The 13,464-nt window shown below is 49.7% G+C and overlaps 1 protein-coding gene across 1 annotated transcript in view; it reads right to left on the bottom strand.

Moving 5' to 3' along the window:
- Positions 1–2,285: 2,285 nt before the first annotated feature.
- Positions 2,286–13,464, bottom strand: part of P2RY2 (purinergic receptor P2Y2) — a 32,191-nt gene continuing 21,012 nt past the window's right edge. The window contains exon 3 of the mRNA XM_019528564.1: positions 2,286–5,008. Within this exon, the coding sequence (XP_019384109.1) occupies positions 3,928–5,008 (1,081 nt within the window). The 3' untranslated portion in view covers positions 2,286–3,927. The remainder of the gene's footprint in view (positions 5,009–13,464) is intronic.

Raw genomic sequence — 13,464 nt, 5'->3', positions numbered from 1 at the left:
AGCCAGACTGTTTGCTCTTTAGGATTTCTAGGATACTGCTCAATCTTGTACCCTATTTTCACCCTACCCCTGTAACCAATAAAGTCTTCCTTTGTGACCGGTGTGGGACACTTATTAAGGGGTGGGTCTAAATTATGCCTAAGAGACCCCTTGGGTCTGCGGACTAAGGGAGACTGTACTTTTTGCCCCCGACTTGGGGGAAGTGCCCCAAGTGCCTGTCCCGGGTCGAGTACCCGTAGGACATTAGGCCTGTGTTTCCCCAAGGACACAGGGCCGGGAGTGAGTCCCTTCTCGGGGTGGTGGCAGCTACATTACCCCCAGGCTAGCGAGTGTGCTCCGGGAAGGGGTCGGGCCGGACATAAGGCGCCCCGAGGGAGGCATTCGGAGCCTGGCAGGTGGTCCAGCGCAGGAAGCGCCCCTACTGGCCTGCCACAGGCAGCATAATTGAGCGGGGGTGACTGAGAAGCTCCAGCCCTGTGTCGTCCCGGCACTACAAAAATAGTGACTACCGCAGCGGTAGTCGATTTTGCTGCTGCTTCGGGTGCCGCAATATGCGGCACTGTCCCATGTGCCATGGCGCCTGGGTGCAGAGCTGCCCTGCTACGCTTCTGGTTCTGGCATCCACCCTTTAGAAAAATGTTGAAAAGCAGAAGGGGGCAGAAAAAAGCCACAGAAATAATTCAAGGGCTGGAGAAAAATGTTTGGGGGGTGGGGGGAGGTTAGGAAAGGTTGGATGAAAAGAATTCAGTCTGCTTAATTTATTGAAAAGATGGTTCAGAGGTGACTTGGTCACAGTGTATGGGGAGAAAACACCATACATTTAGGAAGTCTCTGGTTTAGTGGAGAAAGGTGTGACAAGTCCGTGGCTAGAAGCTGAAATCAGTTTAGATGGGAAAGAAAGGAGGATTGACCATGGGTGCAAACTACCCAGAGGAAGAGTCAAGTCTCCTTCTCTTGATGTCTTACAGTCAATGCGGGATGCCTCTCTGGAGGTCACAGGGCTAATACAAGGGAAAGCGAGTGAAACATGAGGCTGGTGTTTCACGGGAGATCAGCATGGACACTCTGATGGTCCATCCTGGCTTGAGACTGAAACTCTGAAAATCAAGTGCATTTCGATCTAGGCCAAATACTGTGGGATTTGTGCTAGACTTGTGGGAATTAGCCCAACTTCCCACTGCATCCACTGCATTGTTCATTTGTGAAGCTAAGTTGACAAAACACCCAGCTAATAACTGGTGCTAATGGACCTCCCACTCGGACACCCCAAAGCACTACCAAAATATGAGATTTGCTGCTCTGCTTATGTCCAGGACTCTACACACCTGACCCCAACCTTTCCCTAAGCCCCAGCCCTTTCCAAAGTCTGAAATTGTTTGACTGACTTTCACCCACCAGCTAGGATCTTTTTATTGTCATGTCCCTCAGTGCATCCTTTTTCTGGCTAGCCTTAAGGGTGCCTCAATGCAGCAAGAAGCCTCTGGACCAGCCCAGCTCCCTTCAGAAAGTTGACTTGATCCTCAGATCCGATTCTGGAGTGGGGTGTATGTCAACTGGAGGTGGGGCTGGGATGCTGGGCTCATATCCAGAGCTGGACTTCTCGGTGTTGGAAAGGAAATCAGAGCTGAGGTTCCTGTTTGACTCATTAGAGTAGCAGGAACCTGCCACGAACGTGTCCTAGGCCTGAGTCATGCACCTGGCTCGGCATGGGCAGACCCCTGCCATTGCACAGAGAGCCACTGACTCCACGGGAGCGCTGCAGGCTTGCAGGGCTAGGCTTGCACTGAGATATTTGCAGGATGAAGGCTTTAACTGGCAGGGAGTGGGGATTTGGTTTGGTCAGGTGAGAAAGGCAAGAGCCACTGGCAAACCTGGATACCAGCCCCCTACCCCCCTTCCCCACACACACACATGCCTCGGTTTCGTCTTAGGCCCACCACTCCTACCCAACCCAAAGGGCTGGTCCTGATGCCAGCAAAATTCAAAGTCACTTTGCCAGCGTTGAGATTTCTCAGTGACTTGGGTCTCCTCGAGTCCCCCAGAAAAATGGGTCGTGGGTGGCAAGCGGAGACTGATGAAACAGTGCAAAATCAGACATCCGGCTGGAAAACGTACTTCTCACAGATCCCAGATGACTTTTACAGATCAGGATGTTTCTATGCCAGGAGGTGAAAACCTTTCTAAGATACAAACCAGTGCAACAGGTTTGCCAGGCTCTCCTCCCCACCTTGCCACCTTTCCGTACGTTGAACCCGACTTGAGCAGAAGGCAGAAAAATACAAACAATAGAAACATTTCTATATTTACCGTAAGAAATGTGAGATCGTTGCACATTACAAAAATAAACGTGTGCAGTGTCACCCCAAGTGTGAACATGCACATGTACTTTCTTTTTTTTCAGTATAAGTTAGTAGGTTTAAAACAAAAATAAAATCTTCCAGTCAGCCCCGCTCCTGCTCTGGTACCTGAATAACATGGTTCTCTTGAAGAGGGTGCTGGGCTAACTCAAATGCCTTCACAAAGTCTGCCTGATCCTCAGATCAAGGGCTGGAGTGGGGTGTATATAAGCTGTCGGGGGGTTGGAGTCACAATGTTTAATGAAAGGGTAAACGTTAAAAACAACTCATCTTAGTGCCAGGTAATTATCCCAAACAGCAGGTTGGGACTATTGGGGATTTCTAGATGCCTCTAGGTTAGGATTTGGGTGTCCTAGGTAGGGAGACCCCGGGAGGGGATAAAAAGTTAAATCCAATTTGACTTTTTCTGGCTGGGTGGGGGATCTCTAGTAGTGAATATTCAGGAAGTAAAGGAGGGACAACCCCTGTGCTCCACCCCATGGTGCATATGGGCGGTTCTAGGGTTTTTTGCCTACAGTGACATATGTTCCTTTTTTATTCTAAGCACTCACCTGGGAGGAAAAGACTTGGGTGACCATAACCTTCGTTTCCTGCTGGCAAAATCACATTGGCTCAGGCTTAACCTGTACTTACAAGTTTTGCAAGCACAGCTCTTTTGGTCAGGCCTGGGAGGAACTAAGCTCCTTTAGCAGCATAGCTCAGGCTGCAGCAGTCCTAGTGTAGCCCCAGGAGGACCCTTTTGCTGACCTAGCTCAATTGGTTCAGGGAATTGGCTGAAATGAGTTTGCTGGTATAAATGCCAGAGGTATTCGGGCAAACTCCGTTAGCTGGAGACAACCTCTCCAAATAGGCCCCAAATTGTCCCAGCCCCAGCACAGGAGGAAAGGTGACCTCGGTAAGCAAGCTGGCGCTGGCTGAAAAGTGGGAAAACAATTTTGTGATCCAAGTTGTCTCCATTTCCTGGGGATCTACTTTCCATTTCCTGTGCTAAGATTTACACTGACATTCCTTTTTCAAACAAACTCACTATCAGCCTGTTTCCAATGACCCAACCCCCCTGGTTTCTCGCCAGCTTCAGTAAAAGGCTTGATGAGCATCCCAATAAAAGCATGGCTGAAAATGCTGATAACCTCAGGAGATGGGGTTTTGGGGGGTTGTTTCAGAAAATAAAATAAAAGATCTGTGCCAAAACAATGTCTTGACTGCTCCTTCACGGCAGCCAGGTACAGCTGGTTTTTGGCCTCATTCTGTGGGAAAGGATGGGTGAATCTGATGGAAGAGCAGTGTTTGAGCTATAGATCTGGAGGAAGGTTTGCACATGGGATTATTGTAGACCACTGCAGCAGCACCTTAGTTGCAAAAAGTCATTACAGAGATGATGTATGCATTCAGTACCATGCCTGTGGAAGCAGGGTTGAAGACAAGACACCACCAACTCCTGATGTCTGGGGAGGCACTGGAAGGCAGAAAGGCAGCATGCAAGGACTCCCATTGCACAACAGGGAAGCCCTGCCACCACGAAGGGGCATGCTCTGCCATGCGACGGGGCAGTCCACAGGCATGTAAAAGGCTACGATTTTACATCCTTGACTATCATGTTCGTGTTGTCACTGATGCCCATGTTACTGCTGGCAGCGATCTCCAGGGCCACTGCCCTCTGCATTTTTGCTGGCGTTTTCTTGCCTGTGAACTTCATGAACCTTTGTCCAGCCAAGAAATATAAAATGGGATCCAAGCAGCTGTTGGTACTAGCTAGTGGCCTGGTCACTTTGTAGGCTAAGTTAATGGCATTGAGGGTGCTGCAGCCAAGGTCCCAGCTCCGGAAGGAATAATACAAGGTGCGAGTGATGTGGAAAGGCAGGAAGCAGACAATGAAGACCACCAAGACGATGATGATCATCTTGACAGACTTCTTCTTGGACTTGGACATCTGGGAGGTCCCCTGAGTGGGCTGCAGCAGCTTCCGGGCCATCAGGCAGTAAGACACAATGATGATCAGGAAGGGGATGCAGAAAAGAAGCACCAGCATCACCGAGCTGTAGATGACGAACTGGCCGAAGAGCTCCTTGCTTGACGTGTCATGGCAGGTAATCGTGTTGCACTTCATGGAGGTGGTGACAAAGAACAGCACCGGCGACTGGCAAATAATGATCACCAGCCAGACAATGCCCGACACCCTCCGGGCGTAGCGGACATGGCCCCACTTCAGCGACTTCAGTGGGAAGCAGATGCCCATGAAGCGGTGAGCACTGATGCAAAGGAGGAAGAGGATGCTGCAGTAGAGGTTGGTGTAGAACAGGAAACGGACTATTTTACACAAGCCCACACTGAAGGGCCAGTTGTCCCCCTTGGCATAGTAATACACCAGCAGGGGCAAGGAGACCACGTACAGCGTGTCCGACACCGCCAGGTTGAACATGTAGGTGGTGGAGGCGTTCCAGGTCTTGATCCTGAAGAGGAAGATGTAGAGTGCCAGCAGGTTGAGACACAGCCCCACCACGCACACGATGCCATAGGAGATGGGCAGGAGGATGTACTTGAACTCCTCATCAAATTTGCATTTGTAGGTATTTTCGTCCGTGGCACAGCCCGCGGTGGAGGTGTTGGTGCTGTTGGTCCAGGCGTGCAGCACGGTGAAGTTCTCCATCACCCTGGAAAACAAAAGGCGAGCAGTGAGCAAAGAGTGGGCAGGCCCCCCAAAGCAAGACAACTGATATGCTTGGATCAGCAAACTTAATGCTGCAGGAGAAGGATGCCCAGTGTCTGGTGTCACACTGTAATTGTTATTTATATCATAATAGCACATAGAGGTCCCAGTGCAGATGATGGCCTCACTGTGCCAGGTCTCTTAGTACGAGACCATCCCTGCTACCAAGAGCTGACAGTTGAGCTGGCAAAGAGCGTTTGATTAGCTTCATTTCATATATGGAGATGTGAAGCCCAGAGAAATGAATAAACTCACCTAAGGCCACACACAAAGTCGGCGGCACAGCCAAAAATCAACCCCAGAGCTTCGGAGGTGAATAGCCTAGGTGAACACCCTAATCACAGGCCCCACCCATCTCACGAAGGACATGCAGAAACCTGGTTACACAACCGTACCGGAAAAACTGGTCCGTTTTCAGACCAACCAGCGAAGGAAAGACACTCCTCCAAGCCATGTGAAAAGTGCTTCTTTATAAGCCACGACTAAAAAGGTAGAGATTTGGGAACCGCTTCCTTCAAGGAAAGATCCATCAAGGCCAAAGTGACTTCTGTAATAATCTGCAGAGACCTGCAGGTGGGAGCAGGAGTTGTAACACGGTCAGTTTGGAGAGGGAGGCCAGCGAGCTTCTGGGAAGCTCCATGTGCTTGGGGATTGTGCAGCAGGACTGAGCACGCTGCATTATATGGTCGCAAGCTGCAGCATTGAATACCACGTGTAAAGCTCCAGTCTGCGTCGTCCAAGGCAGCGCTACGCACAAAAATAGCTCCATGGTGCTTCTGATGTCTGTCCCCCTAAAAAGTCATATTCACATGTTGCTCCAGTGTCTGCATACTGAGAGAACTGGGGGCACAAGAGCCAACCAGAAGGACGGGTATTCTCTAATCCTTCTCTTTAATCGCTCTGTCTGGGTGAAGCAGGAGAGGGTTTTTTTAATGATTAGCTCTTGGGAGAGGCTGCCTAGGCTGGCCTGAGCTGTGGGAAGGCAAGTGCATATGGACGAGCCTTAGCTAAGGCTGGAAGGATGGAGACACCTGGGCAGGTGGGTCCATCTGCTTTAGCAAAGGGCTTTGCATTACTAGGTAACTGCCAGGCTGGGGACCCAGGCTGTGATAAAAACGGGTCCCCTTAAGCATGCTTTGGCTTTGACCAAGTTAGGACTTGCCTTTGCAAAGGGGGCAAAAGCCCTGTTATAACTGCATTCCTGGATTGTCACAGCCCCAATTCAGATCAGACTCCAACCACTGATAAAGAGCCAGGCTGTAACGCAGCCTGGACCTTTTTGTTTTCGCCTCAGTGGGCCCCCAGGCATCAAAGCCCATCCACATAGGCTGGGGTAAGTTTCTGGAAGGGCACCCGTTTCTCACGGAAGGAAGTCGAAGAAAACACCCAAATCATCCTGGTTCTCTCGGTTCTATATTTAGGATCTCAGGAATGGAGCCGCCCATTGCTGGCCACCTGCCTGACCCACGCTTATTGTTGTTATTGTTCCCGGTTGTTATTTTCAGTAGCGTGTGCTGGCGCTACCGAAAAATAACGAGGGAGGAGTGGCTGAGTAGTCATGAGGTATTGTTTCACCCAGCATGGCATTTTAATTTATGTTTTTATCTAAAGTGCATTGACGTACAAGGGGAAGATACCAGATCGGACACTGCTACAGGCTTTCAGGCTTCTCTGGTCCTCTGTGGGCAATAGCAGGGGGAATTTCCTTCGCTGGGTGCCTCAGCTCTGAACTGAAGGTACTGATGGCTTAAGCATGGCATTTAAAGGTTGTGTTTCGGGGACCTGACCTATAAGTATGCATTAGGCTGGTTCAGGATGGGCAGCAAGGGTTAATTGATTTCTAAGAGTCTGGGTCACACAGTCACACATTTTCACCTAGCCTTGGAAGCAAATAAGATGGCTAACACAACAAGGCCAACAAGGACACATAGTGTGGAAAACAGGGACTATGCACCATACTGCCCATAGCGCGAGATAAGGGGGCAACCAAATTAGAAGGTCCGGAAAGAAAAAATTAGTATGTGTGGATGTGATAAGCTATGTGGACTGTGACAACCACGCAGAGGGATCAACCAGTGATAGCCATGGATGAGGAGCCACTGGGGGGAAGGAGAATACAAAAGAAGGACTTTGGAGCAGCAAGGGTCCCTCCCCGTCCCCCTCCTCGTCCCTCCACATCCTCCGCCTGGGGTCCCTCCTCATCCCTCCTCCCTGTCCTCCAGGAAGGGTCCCCGAGGTCATCATGGCCAGAGGGCACACCACCAGCCCGTTTCATCCACCCCACTGGACGGGGGGGGTGGGCCTCGGCATCCCACCTACAGACTGCTGACATCTGGCACCGAAGAGACAGCCTCAGAGTGAAGACTGTGTCCTGGCCCAATGTACTTGGACTCTCTTGACAGCCCTAGGATTTGGTAGATAAATAAAAGGGCTTGATTGTTTGTATAGTTTCTTTTCTGTTATCAATAAATTTGCCTATTATTGAATGGAAAGGTCATGGTTGGTCTGAGGGTGCCTCCCCTGCCCTCCGAACAAGGGTTCTGGATCCTAAATCCAGAGCCAACAGGTACCACAGCCAGCAGAGACAAAGAGCTGCTTCTTTCTTCTGCCTACTCCACGAATGCTGGTAATAGCTAGAGCTCGTGTGAGGCTCTCCGTGTGGTTTGGCGTCCTGCCCTCTAGGTAATGAACCAATTGGTTCCATGTGGACCACCGAGCAGCCGTCAGACAGTAATGACTTCTAGCCATCCCATTATGGGTTGGATTCAGACAAGGGGCTTACAGGCAGAATGACAGAACCAGTTTTCCATCCTCTGAACCATTTAGTCTCCAGCCGATCAGGATTCCTAACACATACACAGATGCATACATCTGTTGGCACACCTCTTGAAAGCGCCTTCCACTTTCACCAGCTCTTCCACCAAATGAGCTGATGACAGACCAAACGATGAACTGCCAAATGCTGGTCTTTCCAAACACACACACATGCATGCATGCGTGTGTGTGTGTGTGTGTGTGTGTTTATATATATATGTATGTATGTTGAGCAAAACTGCAATATCTGCAAAAAGGCCAAAATATGACTTTGGAAACTGCTTAGCACTGAACATAAGTTGTATGCCCCCTTCATCTCATCCTTGGAGGTTCTGCTTTTTAGGCAGGTGGCTTAGTTTCCTTCTGACAAACTGCTGTGGTGCTTCCAACCCAGTTGTATGCAATAACCCCGTGTAATGGCATCTATTTCTCATATTGATGGAAGGGGAGGATTGGTTGTAAACTGCCTAGATGGTCTCCAGGAAACATAAATGATGTTTTAAAAGTCCATTCCTTTTTTTCTAACATTACATTTCTGAAGCTCGAGAGCCGGGGGCTTGTTGAATGACTTCAAGACTAGAAACGGCATAAAAAAAAAAATTAAAATGAGGCAACTGTGGACCAAGCATCAGGAAGGTCTGTAGAGCTCACAAAGTTCAGTTCTTCAATCATGGGCTTTGTCTGCAGTGATTTGCTGGAAGGAGGATGGGGAAAAAGGGAATTTCCCAATGCAGTTAAGACTAATGCAACTGCAGTAGCTTGAGAGTCCTGCACTACAGAAGTAGCTGCCAGCACTGACTAAAGCTCAGGGCATGCTGTTAACTTGAGTCATCTTATGAGTCGTATGACATTTGTTGTTTTTCTTCCTGGATTCACGCTGTGATGATTTAGGGCATGCCTGTGTGAATCTAGATCAAACGCAGGAAGGTGGGATTAGAAAGGACCCACTGGGTCACTGAATCTGAACTGCAAAACTGCATTGTGATTTGTGTGCACCTTTTTGATGATAAGACTTTGGGTCCTTTAGATTTTCAGAGGGGTTGATAAATACTGCAGAGCGACTAGGTGTCATTAATGTGCCAGATTTCCTATCCAAAATGATGCCTGGTTCTATCCATGAAAATCCTTTTGCCCAGGAGGCTTTGCAACCAAGCTGTGGATCACCCGATCAAGGCCCTGAAGCAGCCCATGGGCATCATTGGCAATGAGAACTGCAACTTTATAAAAGGGAAACTCTCACCTGCCATTTATGTAAACTTGTACCACCAATCCTCTGCTCCGTCCCAGTTGCTGCGCTGTGCGGAGGGGCTGATCTCTCACTCCCCCTGTCCTCCGGGCAGCCTAAATGTGGCAAGGGACAATTTAGTGTCATGTGCACCCATGAAGTAGATCCAATGGCTAGGCTGTAACAGGGGATCAACATGCTTTTAGTAAAATGTACACCAGATCACAGGCCGGATCCAATGTCTTTGGGGGCTGGCTCTAGGGTACTGACTGCTGCTTTGGAGAGAAGCAATCAGAAGCAGAAGCAGGTAGGACTGGGCAGGCAGACAAGAATCACAGAATCGCAGAAAATGAGGGTTGGAAGGGACGTCAGGAGTCCAACCCTGCACTTAAAGCATGTCCAGCCCCAACTACATCATCCCAGCCAAAGCCTTGTCTAGCCCAGTCTTGAAAACCTCCAAGGACAGAGATTGAACCACCTTTCTGGGGAGCTTTTTCCAGTGTTTTACTACCTTCCCAGTGAGAAAATTCTCCCTAATATCTAACCTCAACTTCTCTTGCTGCAACGTGAGCCCATTGCTCCTCGTTCTGTCATCTGCCCCCACTGAGAACAGCCCAGCTCCATCCTCTCTGCAACCCCCTGCAGGGAGCTGAAGGCTGCTATTCACTCCCCCTCAGTCTGCTCTTGTCCAGACTAAATAAGCCCAGTTTCCTCAGCCTCTCCTCACCAGTCATGTCCCCCAGTCCCCCAATCATTTTTGTCACCCTCTGCTGGACTCTCCAATTTGTCCACATCCTTTCTGTAGTGGGGAGCCCAAAACTGAACACAGGACTCCAGATGTGGCCTCCCCAGTGCTGGAGAGAGGGGAACAATCACTTCCCTGCATGCTGCATCTGCTGGCAACATGCCCGAAAGGGAAAGTCCATCTGGGATTTGAATAGACGTTGATGCAATCCAAAGGGCTCTGGGCATGGCAAGGACACTAAGGCAGAGGTTGGTATGCCGGCTTTGTTGCCTGTATCTCGTGTGTTCTCTATGAGTAAACTATTTAGTCTGTGGTTAGAAATTCCTTTGCAGATCCAGTGCATCATTTGGTTATGTGATCATATGGTCACAGAGTAAAACAGAAAACCACATGGCTTCTGTGGCACTATGGGAATGTGCAACAGGTCCTAGAGAAGTTCACAAGACCTTCAGTAGTTTCAGGGCCAAGAAAATAAGACTACAGTGTCCTTGCTACCAAGAGGGATATCAAGCTTGGGGTCTGCCCCTGGAACAAGTGCCTAGAAGCCCAGAGCCAGACAGAACATGCCCAAAAGCTGCCCAGCCTCAGCTCATCAAGAGCACCTCGGTCCTGAGGCTCGTGCCCAGCATGGAAGTTGGGTGAGTCTGCAGCACCAGGAGCACGCACAGACACAAGTTACTGAAGGCACCCCATTTTGGAGCATCTTCATCTGAACCCTCATGAAATGAGGGTTCAGACTGTCACAGGGTCGAACCCTTTGAAAGCACTCTACAGCCATGTACTTGTTTGGTCACAGCTGTAGAGCCCTTTTGGGGCCAGATCAGGCAAAAAATGTCACTTCTGTCTGCACCTCTGAGGTTTCAATGCTGGATCCAAATGACCTGGTGCTGAAATGCCAGGAGAGTCCTGTCTATACCAAGGTTTCCATAATGGCTGCCAGCAGCAATGCTGCACTGAGGTTTGCCATAAGAGGGGACTGTCCCTTCTAAAGAATGATGCAAAGGATGCACATAGCCCTGGAGGCCTGATCTGAAGCCTATTGAAGTCAGTCGAGTTGGGGTTGCAGGGGGGGGATTTTTTATATGAACACTCTTCTAATTTTTCTCTTCCCCTCCCCATTTTCCATGTTGATCAGACCTTGGAGCAGGAACGGTGTCTTCAGCATATACCGAAATGGCACTTATGCCTCCTCCTCACAACACCCACTTCTGAGAAGCCACCAGCAGACTCCTGCTTGCTTGGAAGCAATTAGTGATTGCTGTGCAGTAAGGGCCCCGCCGGCTAATGTTTGCGCAGCACCGTGCAAACCCCTGTGCATGTCTTTTCTATTAGAAAGCAGGAAGAAGGACTCTCAATGGGAAATCTTCACTGCACTGAGAAATGTAGTTGTTGGCTTGAAAGAAGAATAAGGAAGCTGAGAAAAGGCCAGGATGGGGACCTTAGCCAGCATTTTTGAGAGAGCTGCGGCTCTGCCCTCAGCCTTGGATCCTTTTTATGAACTTGGTGGCTTATGGTGTGTTATGTCATTCATTTATCTGCATTATGCCAGTGTGCCTAGGAGCACTGGTGATGGCAGAGGACCTCGGTGGACTGCATGCTGCCACAAAACAGGTCAGATATGGTTGCTGTGACAAGCCCCTCACCAGACTGGAGAGGACAGATGGATACAGAGCACAAGGAGCATCCTCATTCCAGTGGCCTGATTCCCATTCATGTCAACACTGCTTTACAGTGCCAGGGGATTGCCCAGTGCTCTCTGTGGGCACAAGAAGAGGGCCCATGGACTTCCGTGCTGGGAGGTGTGACGGTCCCCTTTGGAACCAGGAAACAAGCAGACCGAGAGCCCAAGGAAAGATGTCTTACTACCATACACAGTAACCTGAGCACTCTCATCTCCTTGGGGCAGAATAGCACCAGACTGAGTCAGCTCAGTGACAGGCATAAGGACAGTCCCTGAGTGAGGATGAAGGAATGAGAAGGCCTGTACTAATGCCTCTGGAATGGGGTATGCATCCCCCCCAAAGGCAAAGATTGGGGCACCTGGGCTTAAAGTCCCCATCCCCTGCCACAGCCTGGAGTTCCCCAGCTCAGGGGTGCAACACAGTCTCACCCACAATATCCAACAGACCTGTGTCCAGGGGTCGGAGCAGAACTGAGCTGAGTGCCCATGTGTGGGGCAGAAGTGTCGAGTCTTTTTCCCTCATCAGCCAAGTTCCTGGCCTAACATCCCAGGTAGCACACACGTGCCAGAGGAGTGGAGCAAGGGAATCCAGTCCAAAACTGCAGGATGGTGAACATGACCCAGGCAAAGAAAGGACTGTAAAGTAGAGGGACATGAGTAAAAGTGTCCCCATTTTTCAGGAGGCAGCTGTGTTCAGAAGACACAGCGACACGTGACATCTCCTAGAGCTGCATGGACTGGCCAGCACCACTTCTGCCTGCCAGCGGCAAGTTGCCGTTCAAATTTGGTGCATGTCTTATAGGAAACTTTGGAGAGCATTGAGTATTTCCTTGGAAGCCAACTGTCACTGAGATTGATGAAAAACTCCAACATTGCCTTAAAAGTGCAAGTGCAGCCTTCGGATGCTTGATGAAATGGGTATTCAAAGATCACAACATCAGATCCAAAACCAAGCTCATGGTTTATCAAGCCATTGTGATCCCCACCTTACTGCCCAGAGCTGAGATGTGGGCAACATACAGGAGACACCTCAAGTCACTGAAGAAGTACTATCAATGCTGCCGGCAGAAGATCCTTCAAATCCAGTAGAAAGACAGACGCACCAACATTAGCGTCCTCTCGCAAGGAAATGCCTCAGGCATCGCGACAATGACCATCCAGCGTCAGCTCCTCTGGGCCAGGCACGTCATCCGGATATCCAACTCCAGACTCCTGAAGCAAGTTTTATTCTCCCAGCTCAGTCAAGGCGCATGCTCAAGGGAAGGGCAGAGAAAGCGCGTCAAGGATGTCCTCAAGGCCAACTTGAAAAAAAGTAACATAGGCATCAACTTGTGGGACACTATCATCCAGGACTGCCCCAAATGGAGGAAAACTCTGCTCCAAGGATCTCAGTACTCTGAAACCTTACGATGACAGCTGGAGTCAGAAAAGCCGGAGTGGCAGAAACAGTATGTCATGGACCAAATCAAGAACCAGAGCCGCCCACCCTGCACAGAAACATGCGCCCAAGTTGCAACAGAGTCTATCAACCCCGGATTGACATCATCAGCCATCTTCAGACCCACAGTTAAGACATGTATGGAAGACAATCATCCTCGACTGAGAGGGATTGCCAATGATGGTGTAGGAAATGCAGGGTAGGGTTATATGTAACCAACTTATCAGCCACTCCGTCACCCAAAGAGCGGTCAGATACACCGCAGACACCTGGTCAGTGCAGAGCCCAGCATCCTCTGTTTGTCAAATGGCCCTTCACGTCGATACTTATGGCATTGTTTCCTGTGCTTTTTATCACAACAGCACTAAAGAAGCCACACGGGCTCAGAAGCGTGCCTAGAACAAATATGGCAAGGCTGATGCAATTGTGTCTGGATTATACGCGTTAGCATCCTCACATGGGCTGACGCCTGTATTGCATCTGGCATTTCTCCATGC

The sequence above is a fragment of the Crocodylus porosus genome, unplaced genomic scaffold (assembly GCF_001723895.1).
Source record: "Crocodylus porosus isolate Cpor-Errol unplaced genomic scaffold, CroPor_comp1, whole genome shotgun sequence".
In the NCBI taxonomy this organism is placed as follows: Eukaryota; Metazoa; Chordata; order Crocodylia; family Crocodylidae; genus Crocodylus; species Crocodylus porosus.
Note: the sequence above shows the minus strand (reverse complement) of the source record. Positions and strands in the feature narration are given on the sequence as shown.